The 20,002-nt window shown below is 35.4% G+C and overlaps 3 protein-coding genes and 1 long non-coding RNA gene across 5 annotated transcripts; 2 read left to right on the top strand and 2 right to left on the bottom strand.

The window, feature by feature from the left end:
* Positions 1–998: 998 nt before the first annotated feature.
* On the top strand, positions 999–2,188 carry LOC105109179 ((-)-isopiperitenol/(-)-carveol dehydrogenase, mitochondrial-like). Its single transcript, XM_011003794.1, has one exon. It carries the CDS (start codon positions 1,092–1,094, stop codon positions 1,917–1,919), a length of 828 nt encoding a protein of 275 aa, XP_011002096.1. The 5' UTR covers positions 999–1,091; the 3' UTR covers positions 1,920–2,188.
* A 1,551-nt stretch (positions 2,189–3,739) lies between these two features.
* Positions 3,740–7,946, bottom strand: LOC105109180 (serine carboxypeptidase-like 45). Its single transcript, XM_011003795.1, has 10 exons — positions 7,360–7,946; positions 7,111–7,212; positions 6,919–7,014; positions 5,449–5,541; positions 5,265–5,344; positions 4,828–5,109; positions 4,607–4,731; positions 4,375–4,467; positions 4,182–4,299; positions 3,740–4,097 (listed from the first exon to the last, which is right to left on the bottom strand). The coding sequence occupies exons 1-10, from the start codon at positions 7,610–7,612 to the stop codon at positions 3,948–3,950; spliced, it is 1,392 nt and encodes a 463-aa protein (XP_011002097.1). The 5' UTR covers positions 7,613–7,946; the 3' UTR covers positions 3,740–3,947.
* A 2,262-nt stretch (positions 7,947–10,208) lies between these two features.
* LOC105109182 (uncharacterized) lies at positions 10,209–18,595 on the bottom strand. Of its 2 annotated transcripts, XM_011003797.1 has the most exons (18): positions 17,937–18,595; positions 17,406–17,578; positions 17,084–17,156; positions 16,924–16,965; positions 16,775–16,837; positions 15,616–15,665; positions 15,511–15,538; positions 15,147–15,221; positions 14,952–15,062; positions 14,815–14,875; positions 13,982–14,095; positions 13,761–13,879; positions 13,263–13,332; positions 12,860–12,901; positions 12,739–12,779; positions 11,694–11,820; positions 10,884–11,066; positions 10,209–10,527 (listed from the first exon to the last, which is right to left on the bottom strand). In XM_011003797.1, exons 1-17 carry the CDS (start codon positions 18,306–18,308, stop codon positions 10,930–10,932), a joined length of 1,698 nt encoding a protein of 565 aa, XP_011002099.1. In that variant the 5' UTR covers positions 18,309–18,595; the 3' UTR covers positions 10,209–10,527; positions 10,884–10,929. The 2 variants fall into 2 exon arrangements, with proteins under 2 accessions (XP_011002099.1, XP_011002098.1); XM_011003796.1 differs by lacking the exon at positions 10,209–10,527 and having other exon boundaries at positions 10,610–11,066.
* On the top strand, positions 15,622–16,065 carry LOC105109181 (uncharacterized). Its single transcript, XR_839186.1, has 2 exons — positions 15,622–15,704; positions 15,962–16,065. It is a non-coding gene; the product is annotated as an uncharacterized LOC105109181 (long non-coding RNA).
* Positions 18,596–20,002: the final 1,407 nt, after the last annotated feature.

The raw sequence follows: 20,002 nt of genomic DNA on the forward strand, positions 1-20,002 counted from the left end.
TGTTAGCGATAGCAATATCATTAATCTCATTTTATTTTGCATTATCAGTGATCTCCGTGGATCTATCTCTAATTATTGTCAAACAATTGTCTTTTCTTAAAATTTTCTTGATTCTCATTTTCTATAGTGAGAAATTGCTTCCCTTGAACCTCTCTATCTCGTATTTTGTTATCATTTTATTCACCAAGATCTATTTAGTTATTACCGTTTCACTGATCTGCAACGTATACAGAAATAGTATCGTGTGAATAATACTTCACTAAGTAAGTTCGTAAGAAAGATTGGAGGGGTCATAAATGGTCCCGTTTAAAACCTAATCTCCTTAGATAGAACTTCATAGACTATACTGAGTCACCGCACCGACTTTCTTTGTATGTCAACGTTAATATTGTATAGGTGAATAGTATCATAGACATGAATAGTAACTATATATACAAATAACTTTTGTGTATTAACAACACCAACTAAGAAGGCTTTGATACCACTATTAGGATATTGATATGCAAACCCGATAAAATAAAAGATAAGGGATAAAATAAAATGAGAAATGAGATAAATAAAAAATTTTATGGTTCATTCAATTTAACTACGTTTATAGGTAAGTATCAAATTTTTTTTTAAATAATGTAAAAATTACAACCTCTTTCTACTAATAAAAAAATAACTAAAATTTTTTTATTATTAAAAAAAAATATCTCATTTATTTTATATGAGATTACGTTTCCTCTCTTACCTTTTTTTTTACCTTTCTTTTCTTTTCTCTTGCGGCGTGTATTAAGAATTGACTGCATTGCTTATTTTAATAAATAAACGCTTGTATCCTTGTCTTGAAAAAAACAAATGGTATCAATGAGTGCTGCATGTGGTATTAATTAATACCAATATTGCGAATAATTGACATCAATTATTGCTGCACTTGCGAATAATTGATATCAATTATTGCTGCACGTGGCAATAAATAATGCTGTTAGCTGGCTTCACAGCTAGGATTCATCGATATTCTATCTACATTTTTCTCGAGATAAACAGACTTAATTTGGATCTCTCGTGTTCAAGACATTATTGCAACGGTCAGTTTCATTTTGGCTACAATGGCGAACGCCAAACCTTGCAAGAGCAAAGTTCAAGATAAGGTTGCCATCGTCACCGGAGGTGCCAGTGGCATTGGCGAGGCTACAGTGCTTGCCTTTGTTGAGAATGGCGCCCGAGGAGTGGTGATCGCTGATATCCAAGATGAAAACGGACAGAAGCTCGCAGAATCCATCGGAACCCACAGATCCACTTACATCCACTGCGACGTAACCGATGAAAACCAGGTCAAATCCCTTGTAGAATCTACTGTTCAACTCTATGGTCAGCTTGATATCGTATTCTGCAATGCAGGCATCATGAGCTTTGGTAAGCAAACTGTTCTAGACTTCGACCTGGACTCATACGACAAACTCTTCGCAATAAACGTTCGTGGCGTAGCAGCATGCCTAAAGCACGCGGCGCGTGCTATGGTGGAAGGAGGTGTAAAGGGCAGCATCATTTGCACAGCAAGTGTCATTGCGAGTCTTGCAAGGGACATGCATACAGACTATATCATGTCCAAGAGTGGGGTGCTAGCGTTGATGAAATGCGCAAGTTATCAATTGAGTGAGCATGGGATACGTGTGAATTGTGTGTCTCCGGGGCCGGTGGCAACACCTCTGGCGTGCAAGAAAATGAACATGGGAGTGGAGGAGGCGGAGAAGGCTTTTGAGCCGCATTACTGCTTGAAAGGGGTGTTGAAAGTGGAGCATGTAGCGGATGCTGTATTGTTTCTTGCTTCTGAGGATTCTGAGTTCGTGACTGGCCATAATCTGGTGGTAGATGGTGGGTATAATTTTCAAGGTATTGTCAAATATGATCATGGAGGAGAGATCACAAAAACTTGAGCAATCGCGTTCCGAGTCTGGTGGAAGCTTCGGTCATGTCAGATTTAGTTTTCTGGGAAAAATCAAATGTACAACCTAATTGATGTGGGATTTGTACTAGCTCTTAATTATTTGTATGACCCCGTATTGTTGGAATGGTTGGGATTCGATCAGGAGGTAGATCATACTAAGCTTCCAATCGAGATTTAATAACATGTAACATGGTTAGAATGTTTGAAATCTATTTTGAATTTAACATTTAATTAATAAAAAATGATAAAAAGGAGAGATTTTCAATCTTAATTGGTATCGAGAATAATTTTCTAAAAGCGCCCAAAACTTATGTTGCTTCTTTTCCTTCCTGTCTCTTCTTCTTCAACCAAAAAGTTTTGGCCTAACAATATCTAAAATGGAAAAGTGTTGGCAAGGCTGTCTTCTTCGCCTACAAAGGCTTATGGCCATATACATGTGGTCAGGATATATGGCTTCGTTAAGTTGTTTCCAGTGTATTGGTAGAGGAGCTTCATCTGAAAACAACAGGCTACATGCAAGTGCATCAGTTTTATCCACTGGCATGCCGTAAGTGATGAGCTTCTTTCCCTTGTTGCCCCTTTTTGACCTGGTCTACATCCATGAATGGCATCTGGATAACAAAATTGCATTTGCCGATTGCAGCATTACCTGCGTTTGAATGCTTGACCACCAGAACTGTCATCGTGTTCAAAACAGTTGCATAATGTTTGTAAATAGGCAGGTTAGCAGCTAAAGGTTGTGTTTGTAAAGACAACAATTTAATTTTGTTCGTCATATAGTCTTTTTAATCACTAACTGATTTCAACTTCTACTCAACGAAAGACACGCTATTGTATTGAGGATTCCGTCTGCAATGAAGCTCTCGAACAGGATAATCTCGAGTCTGTGCGTGTTCAATTGAGGAGTCCAAATTGATAACAAGTTAAAACAAATTAAACATACACCATCTTGCAATTGGAAATTAAACAATTATTTTCTTTCTAAGAGCAAGGAGGGCCTGATTTGGATACAGGGCGAAAATTGTGAAGAAAAGAAAATGAAAGAAAGGTAATTTTTATTCGTGCGAGGGAAAAAAACACAGAAGTAAACAAATTTAGGTGGAGATAATTACTTTCGCTTCCAGTTCAGAACTTTTCACTCCTTTTTTCTCCACTCACATACGGTTTTTTGTTGGCATTCAAAAACAAAAGGGAACAATTATTCTTGAAATGGCACCAAGAACCTCTGTTGCTCTTCTGAATTAATTAGTGATCATAACAAAAGAATAAGATTGCAGTGTTTTTTTTTTATGTCTAAATGAATAGTGACTAACAACACAGCAAAAACTCAAGTTGCTTGTGCATATTGATAGGATTTGAACCCATATGTTTCTCAAGATATACGTATCTTTTTTATCACAAGAAAGATAAATAAACTGTACTTTGTCCATATGACTCTTAACAGCACCGCACTTCTTCAAAATCCTTGAGAAATAGTGAGGTAGGAGAGTTCTCTGTCTCACATCAGATTCAAACTCTGGTTACATGAATTTTTCAGTAAAATATTTTATGTTTTTGTATACATCAATGGAATTTGAATCCAAAATCTCCCTTTCATTGCCGTTGAACATTGCTATGCGACAACTGATATGAACGATCATTCATATTAGTTTACAGAAGAATTGTTCAAATTACTTTGAAGTTTCTTCCGTTGCCAGTTTACAGCAGAATGATTCATGCAAGCAAGGCTAGTTAGTGGTTATTGCTCAGCATACTCCGTTGCAGCCAACTCTGATCATCCATGGTCAGAATGGGAAGGTATTCACGTTCTTTCTCTGAACACACTTACAAAATTTCTCCAACAAAGATATTTTGCATTGAGAAAACCAGATTTACAAACTAATGGATGCTTAAGTTTCTCTCTTTTGGCAGGAACAAACAATGCTGCCGTGAATTAATAGTCACATCACGTGTATACATGCAATCTCAATAGTATCATTCTGGACTCTGAACATTTAGTACCTTAACTAGTAGCTCATCAGAAAATTTCAGGTAAGTGTTTACCTTCCAGGAACGACTTAAATAACATGAGTGATCTTTCAGGCTGTGAGAATGGAGCTTCATGAGAAGCGCCTCTGATGGTAGCAAATGAGAGGATGTTACCATAAACCTGAGTCCAACCACCAACCTGAAAGGAAATATGAAATCAGTATTCTGATATGATTGCTTAAAGAAAGCTCTCTTAGCAAGCTGCCTGTTGACAAGAATTTACCTGCTTTCCTGCAAACCAAACTCTGTAAGGGACGGTCGTGTTGAGTCCCAGCTCTTTTGCTACTCTATGGACAAGCGTGCGGCTACCGGTCAATGGAATAACAGAATCTTGATCTCCACTGTAAGATTTAAATACTTATTATAAACATGAACACTCACTAATCTTATTCAAGAACTTTTTAGCGTTCTTTTACCTGTAAACGAGAACTGGAATTCCAGCCTTGACAAGTGATCCAACAATATTGAATGTTGGTATCTCTATGTTAAGAAACTCATAATCCAGAATGCTGTATTTGAAAAAGTAGTGATTTCAGTTGAAGAACAAAGAAAGATTTATAGGATGTATTTGCGATATATGACATATTTGCGATATATGGAATGTGAATAATTCATGGCATGGCTATTGCAAACCGTATTTGCAATTACTTGCTGCAAACTTCCCATCTGCGAACTCCAATAAGCCGAGCATGGAGAGCCCTCCGGACATCCTTCCGATTCAGATAATTCACGGTTTCGTCTTCTATACAAACATCAATCCTCTCAGATACTTGCTATCAAAGGAAAATTAGGAGCAGAAATTTTCAGGCACGCCCAACAATAATGCAGGCAACGGGAAATAGGAGATTGATTTTGCTGACAAGACTTACCTTAGGACTTATAAACTTTGATTGTGAGAAGACTGTTGAAACACAAACATCAAGGGTAACATCATATTTGTCCACAAACCTACTGGTTTCTGTGTTAACCTGGTTCATAACTATTGAACAAATAGATGAAACCGAGTCTCTATAATATTCGCTCACGTATCTTGAATAGTTACAAGCTGAAGTGAACATTTTGTATGTTGAGTCTGATATCAATCCATGAGACCAGAAGTACTCAGCCCTTGAATTCAAGTCTGTAGCAAAATCCAGAACAGGATTACCTAGCTGCAATGGAAAAAAAATAAATTCTGTCACAGAGAGGACCAGTCACATGTGCAATCCTACTTGATTGGCTCAATTGTCAACACTTTTCAACTAGTTCAATTCTGGAAAAAGGTTACATTCTCTTTGTCAAACAAATGTCATGTGAGAGTCCTTACTGCAATTCCTTTCAAATTGAATAACTTCTCCTTCTTGTTAATTCCAATCATAAGCTTTGCGAGTTGAGGAATATAGTGGCCTGGAATCGATGAGAAAGATGAGGCGCAGTAATATTAAAAATGTTTGCTGTTTATAGTTGAATTAAAAGAGATGGAAATTGGTGTACACAAGAGCATATAGTACCTGCATAACTTTCCCCTGCTATAAACAAATCTGTGCTCCTGTATTGAGGGAACTTGTGGAACCAGCCTTGCAAGAACAATAGATTGTCCCTGGCTTAAGAAAGCAAAAATAAAAGCAGCTTCAGAAGATAGCACAACACTCTAGAGTGCTTTATAAAGCTATCAATGATACTTTAAGGAGATTAATAATGCATCTCAACATTAACCTAAAGCCAAAAAACCTATCCAGTAATAATAGAAAATGATTTTCCTATTTTATTTTCATCTTTTTTTTCCAGTTTCTCCTCTTAAGTGAAGAATCAAAAATATATTAATTCATCACATAAATCTTGAATAACATGTTGCTTCATACAAAAAACTCTTATTACATCTAGTTGGATTTTCGACCTCTACTTCAAGTATATATTACTTTCCATTAAACATGGATGTCCTAAAAGGAATTTTTTGTGCATGTTGTCTTTCACATTCCATCATTTAAGTTTGGATTTTAACTTGTGGTTAATTTATATGTACGGTATCATCTTAATGAATTTTGTACTCGGAGTGGAAGAATAAGAAGCAAGTATGAATCTTTTACCTATGGACATTCATCATTATGATAATTAAAATGTGTTTTGGTGCATTGAATGCTAGGTTTAACATCTTAAATGTTACTCTAAGTTATCCTATACGGCAATAAAAATTAATTTCAATTGCTTGTTACAATTTTACATGATTTTATTTTGATATAACATAGAGTTGATCGATTATTTATAAAATATGATAAAAAAAATATAACTTCTCATTGTTTATAATGCTAATGCAGTGCAAGAAGATATTCAAACAAATATGTCTCAACAACAACAAATGAGTTTGGTTATAGAATTCAACTTTGAAAGGATTATAATAATCATTAAAAAATTTATTGTATCTTAATTAATATTATTAATGGGTGTCAAACTTTATTATTAATAGATATGAAAATAGTGAAAATATTTTATTATTGTTGTGTTTGTTGTTGCATCTCATTTAATCTAATTAATTGAATTTTTTTTCAGAACAATGATAGATAAATAAATGGACATAAATGGACAGCATCCTTAAGATGAGGAAAAAAATATTTATGTTAGTCAAAATGTAAAGAATATCATAGAAAATAGGTTTGATTTCAACATGATTTTCATTTTACCTGAATGAAAAATAGTTTAATACTAACACATCTTTTTAGCCTTTTGATTTGGAAAAATGTTATGACAATAGATATATTTTCTGGTTTTTTATTAAAAAGAAAAACTTGGAAAAGAGAGAAAAAAACTGAAAATAAAAAGGAGGAAAATTGTTTTTTGTTAGGAGATGCGGCCTGTACTTCTATCCTGGAGATTGATACTCTAGGCTACAGTTTGGCGATAAAGCTTCCGTGACAATGAGTTCATTCGTGCCACTCAACAAAAGGAATGAGAGAAATTTTGAAGTTAAAGTTGATGGACTGTACCTGTTGCCTCATCATCTACTGCTACAAAAGAGGAGCTATTTGTAGCATAAGAAAATCCCACGCCTACTGGTGTCTCCAAATATAACATATTTGCTTCTGCAATACATTTTGGACATGAAAATGTTCTTCAACTCTATGATCACGTTTGAATTTTCAAGAGAGAGAACCAAAGATGAGACTGTGTTAGTGTACCTCTATTCCAGCTATGCTCATTTCTAATCAGAACTCTTCCCTCTGGCCTAAAAGGTCCATTCTCAGAGAATGCCCCTAATCCCAGAGAAGAACAGCCAGGCCCTACAAAATACAGATATGGCACATCAATTTACAACTCCCATTTTCAAATCAAAGAAGGTAGCTCAATTTTCTTTCTAAACAGTGCACATTAGTCAGTTGATTCATTTGTCTAGCCTTGAATGTGAAGCAAAGCGAGTAGCAACAAACCTCCGTTCAACCAGAGAACCAAGGGCCTGGATTCTGGATCTATTTCTGCTTCAACAAAGTAATAAAAAAGAGCTCTGTGCTCGTTATTATCCACAGTGACATAACCTGAAAATTGTTGGAACCCCACATGGGGTTGTCCAGGAAGCCTGACAATCTTATCAGGATGAGGTGAAGAAGAATCTACACCCATGGAAATGCTCAGCTGAACCACTAGTGCAGCCATTGCCATGGATTTCCATGTTTGAGAGTGCATAATTTCAGAAAGTGAAAATGACTTCGAGACAAAGTGTTCCAAGAGAATGGCCTGTTTAAAATGCTGTCCCAGTAGGACATAGAGTCGAGGGTGGGGTATTAAATAATAAATAACTAGGCTTGTTTTATAGTATCATTACGTCTCTAGCTTTTTGCCTGCAGGCCTGAAAATGGTGTGGTTGAAAGAGATGTGAGAGAGACTCAAATAACTAGAGAGAGCTGTGCTAGTGCTTACTACTAGGGCTGAGTCAGTGCATATGGTTGGCATTTTGAAAGAGATTATGGAATCTCTTCTGCTTTAAATATTGGACCCTTGAACTCTCTCACACAAATTACAGTCAACTTTGTTTTGGTTTGGTTTTTCATCAGTGCTATACCGACCAGGCAAGTAGGCATCCACAAAAGTATCCGGTATCCTTCTATACTATCGTAAAAAGACAGGGGATGTTCCCTTAGAAAGTGGCTTTCCTGGATTACTTTTCAATTCTCAAAAATAAGTGGAACTGAACAATATTTATCACTTTCTCAAGAAAGCGTCCGGAGAGAATAGCATGGCAGTATTTTCAAGGCATTGGCAGGACTTATCAGCCTTGACAGTTTCTTTTTTGTTTTACTAGAAAATGGCTCGATCGATCTATCTTGAACTACAAGTACAATTCTAAATCTAGTTCTCTAGTGTTGAGAAGACTTGGGAGATGTTCACATGCATGGTCCTGTTTTGGTATTTCAAAAAATTGATACAGTCACTGAAAGTAAACGCATCTTGGTGGTAGCACTTCATTTTGTTGTTTCAAAGTCCTGCATTTTCTTAGATTATATAATCTCAATGTCTAAAAACTCATAGATCTCAATGATGAGAGTGATTTGTGAAGATGGGAACTGGTCCTTTAACATGATGTTTCTTCCAAAAAGTTCAGTTAGCACAAGCATACACTCCCCAGACTTTGCTTTCTTCTACTGCTATTTTCACATGTTCTTTTTGTACTTGTACACGATTAGGACTTTATATTAATGAGGTCTCCATCCTTTTTGTTTTTTTAGGGGGGAAAAAAAAAGTTTTCTTCTTAGATACAAAGGTAAATGGTCGACTCCAAACACACCACATGCTCATCATCATAGCTTCAAAACATGTCATTATAGCTTCTAATGGGTCCTCACTCTCTTAATTATATCAATAAATGAGTTTAGCCTATGGTCTAAAATTCACCACCACACCAGTACTCTAATGTGTCGCATATCATGGCTATAGAGAAGGGTAATCGATGCTAGTCATGGATTGCCTACAATAATGGGCAAAAGACCAATGCTTTATGCAACTTGTGTACCAATCGCAACTACACAAAAGAGATAACCTAGGGAAGATGAGACTGGCTGGCATTGAGAAATCTCGGACACAAATACTATGATGCCTGGAGTTGGGACCGCTATTAGGAAAAGCTATAGAGCGTGGGGCACTACTGGAGATAAGAAGGGAAGGAAACTCGTTTTGGAGACAAACAAACAAAAACATGGCAAAATCCCATCCCTTGTATGATGGCTGGCATTGCTATGTTGCTGTCCAGTTTGAAAGAAATGGACCCAAGTTACTGAAATTTTAACCAGAGCATCATCATTTCTATCGGTGATTTATAGGAATTTTTCTTCATCATCCCCACCCCAAATGTGTTTGTTTATAAGACGCAATTTGAAGAGAAAATCCTACCACAGTAATCGACACCAACAACGAGAGGTTGGCTAAAACAGAGTTGGAGAGTGTGAGTGCGGAGAGTGGTTACGTTGACCCTCAAACTCTTGCAATGAAAACAGCGAAGGTTCACCTTTTCCCTTTCTTTCTTTGCTTCCTCTTTTCACTGAGCAGCAAAGATTCACCTTTTCCCTTTCCCTTTCTTTCTTTGCTTCCTCTTTTCACTGAGCTCCTTTCTGTGTTAATTTATTGTTACGCAGCGACGAAAAGCTCATCAACTTCTTTTATTTTATTTTATTTTATTGAAGCCTTCATAGGAGTGCAAGGTAAGTTCTGATTCTGCCCTTGTCTTATTAAATGAATACTACTTGCCCTATGTTAAGACAATTTTAGGAGTGTTTAAAAAACATTAGCTAATGCATTATTGACTCATTAAAATTAGATAATATTGATATTGTAAGGGATCAAAAAACCTATAAAACAGATATTGAGTTAAGATTTTTAAGACCCAATCAACTCAATCCATATAGCCTATACTCCTAATTTATAAAAAAAAAAAAAATTTATTTTATTTATAAATGTTTCAAATCCAAAAATTTTGTTAATAGATTTTTTATTAGATTCCTTTAACATAACACCAAAAAAAAAAAAACTTGTCTTTTGTTTATAGAGGGAAAGAAAAAATAACTAGAATTTAAAAATATCATAACACCTACAACACCTACAATCCATGCTGTAAATCCATTTAAATCCATCTTTAACTGTAGATCCATGAAAATAAATCAACTTATAGATATCTGTACTATCCACAAAAAATTTAGCTAAACTTTAAGTCTCAAAAAAAAAAAAATCAAGTTTATAATTTATAAAAATATTAAAATAATTATAAACCCAAACTTTGCCCACTATATAAAAATATATGTATTTTTATGAACACCCCTCGAAAATAATATATAGAAAAGGTCTTGTGGCAACGTGGGAGCCATTAGGCCCGTTATAGGACTTGGGCTGACAAAGTAGGAAAAAAAAAAAACTGAAAAGGCCACCACAAACAATTTTAATGCCAGATCATATTAATCGGCAGGAAACTTGCTGGTTTTTTAGGACCAGCCAAAATAAAATTGGCAGAAAAAATGAAAGAACATGCAAGGTAAAATACAAGCCTACTCTCTATTACACTCGCAAAGTTGCTGCTCTATGCTCAACATGAGGGGGAAAATCAGCGGGAAACCCTGCAGGTAAAGGCCTAGTGAAATTTGAAGATAATACATTCTGCGAATTTTCAAACGAAATAGATGAACAGGGAAAAAAAAATAATTATCGTATACTGAACAGTTTCTTGAATTAATATTTCCATGTAGATGCGCAAAGTGACATTAAACAACGGTTTTTGCCTTCTTCATATGAATGGCATAAATACAAAATTTAAGTTGTAAAGGAATCCCTAATTTCACACACTTGGACTCATCCACACAATTTCTGCTGTGTAAGAGTTTGAAGGGGATTTGTAGCGATAATTGAATGTGGAGAAGAAAAATATATACGAAAATGAAAATTGCATGTATTAAAATTGACACCAACAACTTACAAGAGAAAATGGAAGGAAAGAATGTGGCTATTTAAACTGGCACCCGTTATGAAGAGAGCTCTGAATCTGTGCGTTTATGGTTAGCAACTGGGGCAAAAGAAGAGTGGTCAATTTCTCTCCGAGATGCTTCCCATAGCTGTTGCTCTATGCTCAACTTCCTTAGCTCCACTATGCCTCGCTCAACTGCCACAAGGACACCACGTGAAAACATCATTGAAGCAAAATGTAGATAAGATTGCACTACCAAGTCTTCCAACATATATATATATATATATATATATATATATATATATATATATATATTATCTAACATAATTTAACAATTTTTTTTTAATTTCACGTCATTTTACAATTTCATAACAACCATTAACACAAGGATTTCCAAGTCATTCAGGATGGTGGAGGGATTTTATGACTGTCTATTTGAATAATAGGTAAGCTGGCCCAATCAATATTGGATCTGAAATACCTACAAGTTATCAACTCAAGCAATATTGGATCTGAAATAACCCCAAGTTACCAACTCAAGCAACCACGTGCACAATGTAAACCATTTTTATTTTAATTAATCTCCATCAATAGTCCCACTGTAAATGAGATTGAAGCAAAAAGAAAAGAAAAACATTCATGGACCTAGATAACAAGTTATCATCAATGGACCACGAGGACTGTTTTTTAAATAGGTTTTTGCAAATGATACCTTGGACCATAAATAACTAAATAAAGCATAAAGGAAAAGAAAGAGGCACATAATTAGAGCCTGTTTACTAGAATTTTTGCTATATTTTGTTATAAGAGCATTTAAATTACCATCCACAGCATCATGTGAAGTCAGTGACTGCCCACTACGACTAATCCAAAACTGAAGCCTGTCTTCTGCAATATCTTCTTCCACACCATGTACTAAGGCTCTTCTCCAATAATAAGTTAGCCAAGCCTGCACATAAAAATTGAAGCATTCTTTAATCAACATATAAATAAATTCTGGTACTAACCAAATGTCACAATAAGCAGATAACTAGAAGCTAGCCATACTCATTATGAACCACATATTTGCAAACTCGATCATTTCAAATGCTATAAGCACATAATATTAAAAAAGTTCAGAATGAACAAACAAACAAGGCAGCCTTCCATGAAATGAAAACATGAGAAATAAGACAGATTTGAGAGAATTTAGGTAAATGGTTTTGATGGTTATCAAATTCAAGTGTGCCCAATACCATAATTTATTAGCTCACCCCATGCATGGAAGAGCAAATAGAAAGTTAAAATGTAGGGAAACACGTCTAGAAAGGCCTAATCCCAAAGGGTAATATTGAGTGTCCAGATAGGTTGTGGAAATTTTGGTATGGCCTTGTGGAAGAAAATGACCTGAGAGCATAACATTGTTTTGTAGGTATTGTTGTTGTTGTTGTTGTTGTTGTTATCCCAACATATAAAACCGGTCAGTGGTAGTTATAGAGTAAATCATATTTATTTAGAATTCTTTTAGGCTTAGGTTAAACTTTCAAGTTTGGATGCTTTAACAGTTGGAAAACATAAATACACTGATGGATTGAGGTCTAGGATTCCACTCTAGCCTAAAATAATTTATCCAAACTAATAAAAGTATAATACAGACCTCATGCATGCGGACCTACAATGGCATTGCAATACTAAACTAGAGGTAGAAGATGAGATCATGAAAAGGTGCAGTACACGGGAGAAGGAAGATCTTTCCTCTCTATGCACATGATGACAGAAGAAAATAAATGATGGCTTTGTATTGTAACAAAGACCTGTAGCATGACTAAAATTGTAAAAAAGAAATACATCAACGAGAAATAAAAGGACAAGTAAGACAGCAGCTGACCTCTTTGAAAAGAACATCGTCTGCCTCCGCTTCACTTAATTCTGCAGTGAAAACAAGAGGGGGCTTGTAAATTTTATTTCATGAAACATAAATTATTTGACAGATGAGTTACACCACTTACCAATGGCCTCAGTAAACTTGGGATCACCTGGTGGTCTCGAATCTGGAAACCAAGAAAAAAAGAGAGGAGAGATAAATGCCAGGATATCATTTTTTTTTTTTTTTAAGAATTGCTTCCAAAGGTAGCATACATTACCAACATGAGTCCAACAATTAGATCTAGGATGGATAAAAATTTTCAGCAAACTCAGCAACTTTTATTGGATACCGGATCTTTGTATTCCAAATCAAAAGACTATCATAACACTCATCACAAACACTCTAAGAAAGATGCTAGAAAAATTCATACCACACAAAGGATGCATTATATTGAAATGCCATAAACATGCCATTAGCAGAGAAATTCAACCAACGCAATTGATTAGCACACAAACTAATCTGCAGAAGACAAGAGGAAAATATACCTGAGAAGTTTTGTCGAACCGTACTTGGTCGTCTGTGTTGAGCCAGAGCAAGTACAACTGCATCCTCAACCTTAAAACAGGGCGAGGTGGGACGTTAACAGAATAAAAAAAAAATTAATTCAATAAATTGCATATTATTTCAAAAGTACTAGAGATAAAAGATATCATTACAAGCAATTCTTAAAATTCATGTCAACTGATGAAAAATGCAAGCAAAAAACATGCACATAAAAGAAAATGAAGCTAAAATAACTGACAATAAGGTTCAAGAATTATTCAATGAGCAAACATGGTACATGAACGCTATTTCAAAAGTGCATGACAGTAAAAAAAAATCACCACAAACAATTCTTGAAATTCATGTCAAATGAAGAAACAAACTCATCGTAAACTACAAAATATATAGTTTTACAAAATGCAATTGACAAACAAGTACATCAAAGAAAATAAAACTAAACTCACAATGAGGTTAAAGAATAGTTTGTTTGTAAAAAATACCTTTAAAGAAGCTAATTCCCGCAATCCCATTTCAACTGAAAGCATACTCTCAATATTTCCTTCTCCAGTAAGATCACTCAAATCACGAACTATTTTACTCCTATCTGAATCACGACCACCTGTTCCATTTATACAACATAATAGATTATAGGACTAATGAATGGCAAGTAATGAAAATATTAAACAAAGAGAACTGCAAATAAGCTAATAAGCAAACTAACCTCTATCTGACTCCTCCTTAGCCTTTTGTCCAGCAGAAATGACAACTTCAAATGGAAGAGGAGCTAGAGCAGACCAATGCTCGTGCTTAGACACTGCTACATCTGCACAAATCCCTGAAGAAACAGAACAAACAGAAGAAAAGGCAGTTCAGCAGTAACCAAAGGACTCAGTTCAAAGCTTGGGCATGTGTATGAAACAATAATGTTAATGTTTTTGCTCTTAGCCAAGCCTGAAGAATGAAGAGATCGATAGTGCCCAGGATAGAAAGCGTAACCATCAAGTGACTAACAGGTCTGTCATGGTACAAGATCACAGATGAACACCAAATAGACCCAAAATAACAATAATGTACATATTAGGAGTGTTTAAAGCATCTGATCCATCTACATCATCTGACCCAACCTGACCTACCTATGATTATTGAAAGGTTATCCAACCTGTCTCGTCCAACCCATTCAGGTTTTATACAGATTATAATGTTGAAGAAAATCAAGAAGTCAGCTTGTATACAAAATATGGCCAAACCCAACCCAACAGATGCACAACCCTAGTGCATACCAAAGATGTGGGCAATAGAGTGATGACAACCACAATCCACTAACAAAGAAAGGTTTAAGAAAGGTCTTGTATGATTGCTATCCAGTGTTGATAAAAAGTTTAGAAACCCATCAAATTGCACTAGCATATGCAATAAACTAACTGGCTTAATGCAATAAACTAACTAGCTTAATGCAACACCATCTGGATATGCCCCTACAAACAAATACATGTAATTCAAAACATGCAACCATTTTGCCTCTTAAGCAGGAAAAGATTATATCAAGTTGATTACCATGTTGTACAGCTAAACCCCAGTAACGCGCAAGCCAACATCTCTTCAAGACAACCTCCTCCTAAATGATATGTGCAGCAAACAGTTAACATCCATAAGGCTAAATATAAACATCAACTTCAATTTAATGTACACACCATCTCTTCCTGAGTCAAAATCATTCTTTGTGTCATCATGCGAAGAGATTTCGTTTCAGATTCAGCTTCTTGGAGCTGTTCAGCAGCTGCTGCAGCCTCATCTTTCAAGTTCTGGTTTGAAAAACAGGATTATGCTTTACAACTCAAGGTAACTGATGACAACAAACACCAAATAGCAGAATTATCATACCCTACCTCAAGTTCTGTACGAAGGGTTGCAATTTCTGCATCTCTCCCATCTGTCGATTGTTTTGCAGCTTTAAGAGCAGCCTGCAACAAGAAATTTCTCAGTAATAAAACAGAAACTGTGGATAGAAAAAGATTCAGCAGCCCTCAAAAAAGACAAGAAAAGCAAGAGAGCACTTCAATAAAAGCGGTAGGTTTAATTGACACTGTTAGCCCAATCCCAAAAAAAAGATGAAAATAGGTATTCAAAAAAGGCTCAATGGACCAGCAACAGGTTTACATTCCTGAAGAACATGGGGAATAAAAAATGAAGTAAAACTACTCCACTGTCAAAATCATATCTGCTCCACTGGCATGTAGTACCCAAACTCACCTCTCTTTGACGCAATGCAGCTTCCTTCCTAAAGATTAAAAGGGAAAAAAATCAGAAACAGGAAATTAAATAAACTGCAGAACAGACAAAACCAACCAGGCTTACCGGCTCAACAGTTTAGCTTCTAAGGATACACCTTCACCAAGAGCAGCAACCTATTAATAGAGAATCAGAAAGGGAATGATCTCCAAATCATTGGCAAAAACACAACCAAGCAGGAAAATTTAGGGTGCTTTCAACCACCAAACTGGTTTAAGCTATAATCCCAACCAAATTTGAGCATTTGCAGCAACCCAAGTTAATCAAGTGGTGAATTAAAAATATGCTGAGGCATGTTAAACAGTGTCACATGAATATTGAATTTGAGAACAAAAGAAGAATAACCTTCACACGAATTTTTGGCAAATAACCTAGAGTGGCCAGACATGAGAAGGCAATTGGATCAACAAACATAGCCATATAAATGACTACATAAAGAGTTGTATACAAGCATATAACTGGATATTGCTAGATAAGAACCATGCAGATCTTAAAGCACACAATTACATGCTCAGAAAAAAAAAAAGCAGTATACACTGGTTCACAACTGTTATGAGATTAACAGAAGTTTCGGACATGAGGAAAAAGGAAATACAGTCAAATAATCAAAGTCATGCAATGCATATGATATTTTGAATGTTTAGATATGTTTCCTAAAAGCTGCACGGCCCTCGTTCCACAGATAAGCCCTATCCGCATGTCATCTGAAATAAAATATCCATGCTTCATAGAAACTTCCTGAAACATATTCTAGACTTCTTAATTGTAACGAGTACCAGCAATGAAATAATAGTATATTATCTTGTGAGTTACTGAACAGAAAGAGCACTGCTCAGCTTGCTTGCTTTCCTAGCACACACACCAATTAGATAGCAGACACAGTCCCCTAGGAACTCATCAAACTGAACTGGTAGAGTGAGACCTTCACTCAATATGGCTTTTTTCAGTGCTCTTCTCTAGGTGTGCTTCAAAACATCCCCTTGTACTGTAGAGCCATTTCTTTTTTTCTTCTTTTTTCCCTTTTCCCATCAAAGGGTACTGTCTTTTTCTCCAGTCAACCAAGCATATAAACAATTTTGTAAACCGGTCCAGAAAAAGACAAAAGCAAGAACATATGCTTGACACTGATAAGAGACCAAGACTGCTTTGCAACTTAAATCAAAGTCAACATACTGAACAAGAGATTACAAATAAAAAAGCAAAAGACTAAAATGATAAAACTTGCCTGTTTCTCAAGCTCCCTAGCTCTAGCCTCTGCCTCCTCACGTTTTTCTTCAGCACTCCGAAGCTGAATTGAAAACTCAGGTATAAATGTTAAAACATCAAAGGACAAGGGCATAACAAAAATTTAATTTTTTGGGTGTGATTGCAGACCTTGTCATGTATAACTTCATTTTCTTCTTGTAGCATATCAAGCTGCAAAATTTAACTCATTTTAGCTTCAAAACAACTTGGTTCAAACTATTCTATAGCTTTGTTCAAAAAATAAAAGACATTGCATGTCTATTATCAACTATTGGTCAGAATGACATACTTCATCACGAAGTGCTGATGCTTCACGCTGATCTCCTGCATCAGTCTTAAGTTGTCCCATATCTGATGTGAACCTGCAGTAATTGGCAGCAATGATATTCCAGTACTCAGATGCAAAGCATTAATTCAGTGCAAACAAATAGAAGTCTACACTCAAGTTGCCAATTGATAAATGGATGAACTTAAACAACCATAAGCTCTTCATTAAGCAGATCCATAGTCTTCACACAAAATATTAAAAGCTAAGCCTATAGCTTAAAGGTGCCAAGAAGCAAAAAAACAGAAAACGAAAAATTACGTTAAGAGCCAATAAGTTCACTGACCTCTTATTATCTCTACTCCTACTGGATGGAGGATCGATAGGAGGTATAGAAATGGGAGTTCTTAGTGACTGTTTGCTAGGTGGCACTACTGTCGCTGTACGAACTGACATTGATGACCTTCCAGCTGATGTAGACCGAGCTGAAGGCACATTCTCCATAAAGTTCCGACCTAGCTAATTAAAGTTACCAATCTCCAATTAGACTAAATCATTCAAACCTTAACACACATGCGTGCGCGTATAAATACATATATAACCTCAAAAAACCAAAAATGATCTCCAAACTCAAGTTTAACAGAATTGAAATCTGATAATTGAAATTAAAAATGAACGTAACTGACACGTAATTATCCATATAAAAGCATTAAATATCGAAATTGCCACTGCAAGCAGAGACCTGTATATCAATATAGCAACTACAACTAGCACTAGTTCTCATAAACTCTTTCAATCAAGAAATTCAAATTCAAATCAAATTATTCTTTTAAATTTTGAAAACGCATCTTGCAAGCCATTAAGCGCTCGAAATTACCGCAGGAGACGGAGATCTATTAGGTCTTGTAACCGAAACACCATTATTACTCCTTCTATGGTTTACACTACTAAACCCCGACGAAGCAGAAACCGGATTCGGTGGAGCAGGGAATCGGAACCCTAGATCGTCGTCGTCTTCGTCGTCATCCGCCGTCTGCGATGACGCCATCACCTGAGCTAGCCGCTGTGCAGCGGCCTTAGCGGCAACGTTTTGTGTGCGCTTGATTGTTGACATGCTTGAACCTAGCCGTGAGTTCGGGTGTGCCGGTGACATCCTCGCCGGCGATGACGATCCCGTACTGCTTGAACCTCGAGAATCGCTGCTCCACTGCCGTGCATACACCGGACTTTCAGTCCTCCTCCGATCCATTTGTGTGCAAGGATTTTAAATCTCTTTTTGTATTTATATGTATTCGTATGTTTATTATAGGTGTAAGTATTTTTTTTATGTCTGTTAGAGAAGCGAAGATTTAGAGAGAGCTGGATTTTTTGTCGAGGAAATCAAGGGAGAGAGAGCTAGAGGAGGAGGAGGAGGCGGCGGTTGCATGATTTCGGAGCTGAGTCCATTAGTTGTTGAAACTTGAAAATGAAAACGAAATAATTGTGTTTTCATTTTAATGAAACAACAAATCAGCACCTTAAGTATCAAAATATTTCAATTGGAGTATCCAGAATTCAAATTTAAGAAAATCCTATATATGTGTGTGTGTATTTTAATAAATTGTTTTTGATTATACATAATGATAGGTAGAAACTAGCGGTGTTTGAGGGGTAATTTTACTTCATGTGTGTGTGTGTGTGTGTGTATTGTAATAAATTGTTTTTGATTATGCATAATGATAAGTAGAAACTAGAGGCGTTTGAGGGGTAATTTTACTTCAATTGAAACTTTAGTAATCTATTTGAAACACGTATTAACTGAGAAAATTATAGTTTTATCAAGTTTAGGCTAAAACGACGTGCCGTTTGAACATTGAAAGGGGCTGTCGCTGTTGCGAGTTTCGTGGGAGACGATTTGTAGTGGATTGTGAGTGGAAAATGGGGGGATCCAATATAATTGATGGATCTTGAAGCGATAAGCGCGGGGGTGACTTGTCCGATATTTTTACTCTCTGCTCGTATATCGGTGATCTGTCAGTGGGTTTCGGACAGAGTATGTTTTGGCGGCGCAGTAGATTTTTCTTTATTCGGTCAACTTTTTCTTTATTCGGTCAACTTTGTCTCTCTTTTTTTATAATCAGAAACGGAAAGGTGCACGCTATGTGGTGTCTCTCTTTTTTTAAATCAGTATAGTGTCTCTATTTTTACACCATGCATTCCCATCTTGTTTTTCTCTCCTTTTTTTATCTTTCATTTTTTTCATTGGTTAATAAATTTTATTTTCTATTTTATTCTTTACACATGCATTTGGTGATGGAGCTTAATTATTTATTTTGTAATGTTTTTTATTGGGTTATTGGTGGTAAAAAAATTTAGTATTGGATTGGTTATTGATTTTTAAAAAAAAAATGCTATAGTTTAATTATTTGTAAAAAAATAAAAAATAAGGGGCTTAAAATTGAGAGTTGGGTAAAATGGCAGCCCTTGAAAACAAAAACTTTTCTTGATCCTTTACTTTTTTTTATTTTAATTATATTTTTTTTTTAATTTTATTATAGTTATATTGTATTGACTACTAATTAAACTTGATAATTTATTTTGTATTATTTGCTACCAGGTTATAGTATTTAAAAAATATCTTAATATTGGATTTGATTTTGATTTTGTAAAAAAAAATAGTTTTATTGTTTTCAAAAAAAATAAAAATTAGGTAACCAAAATCAAAAGTTAGTAAATGTAGCCTTTAAAAAAAAATGATCTTCGCTCTTTTTTGGAAAATCTTTCATTAAAATGTAGCCTTTAAAAAAAAATGATCTTTTTTGGAAAATCTTTCATTAATTTTTTTTTCAATTTTTTATTCTATCTTTTTAGTTTAACTGTTATGTAATTTGATCAAAAAATTTATTTTGTTTATATTTTAACTGTAAATTTGAGAGGGGAAAAAAAGTTACATGAAAATAATGG

The sequence above is a fragment of the Populus euphratica genome, unplaced genomic scaffold (assembly GCF_000495115.2).
Source record: "Populus euphratica unplaced genomic scaffold, PopEup_1.0 scaffold341.1, whole genome shotgun sequence".
NCBI lineage: Eukaryota > Viridiplantae > Streptophyta > Magnoliopsida > Malpighiales > Salicaceae > Populus > Populus euphratica.

What these genes read in the sequence shown, in the direction of transcription:
- LOC105109180 (XM_011003795.1), bottom strand. Translation starts at nt 7,612, where the DNA reads ATGCACTCTCAAACATGGAAATCCATGGCAATGGCTGCACTAGTGGTT. An exon ending in CAAAGTTTATAAGTCCTAAG is followed by an intron (nt 4,732 to 4,827) that starts GTAAGTCTTGTC and finishes TTCCTTTGATAG; the next exon opens with CAAGTATCTGAGAGGATTGA. An exon ending in TTTGGTTTGCAGGAAAGCAG is followed by an intron (nt 4,098 to 4,181) that starts GTAAATTCTTGT and finishes ATTTCCTTTCAG; the next exon opens with GTTGGTGGTTGGACTCAGGT.
- LOC105109179 (XM_011003794.1), top strand. Translation starts at nt 1,092, where the DNA reads ATGGCGAACGCCAAACCTTGCAAGAGCAAAGTTCAAGATAAGGTTGCC.
- LOC105109182 (XM_011003797.1), bottom strand. Translation starts at nt 18,308, where the DNA reads ATGGATCGGAGGAGGACTGAAAGTCCGGTGTATGCACGGCAGTGGAGC. An exon ending in TAAGGAGGAGTCAGATAGAG is followed by an intron (nt 13,880 to 13,981) that starts GTTAGTTTGCTT and finishes TAAATGGAACAG; the next exon opens with GTGGTCGTGATTCAGATAGG. An exon ending in GGTTCGACAAAACTTCTCAG is followed by an intron (nt 12,902 to 13,262) that starts GTATATTTTCCT and finishes CTTGGTTTCCAG; the next exon opens with ATTCGAGACCACCAGGTGAT.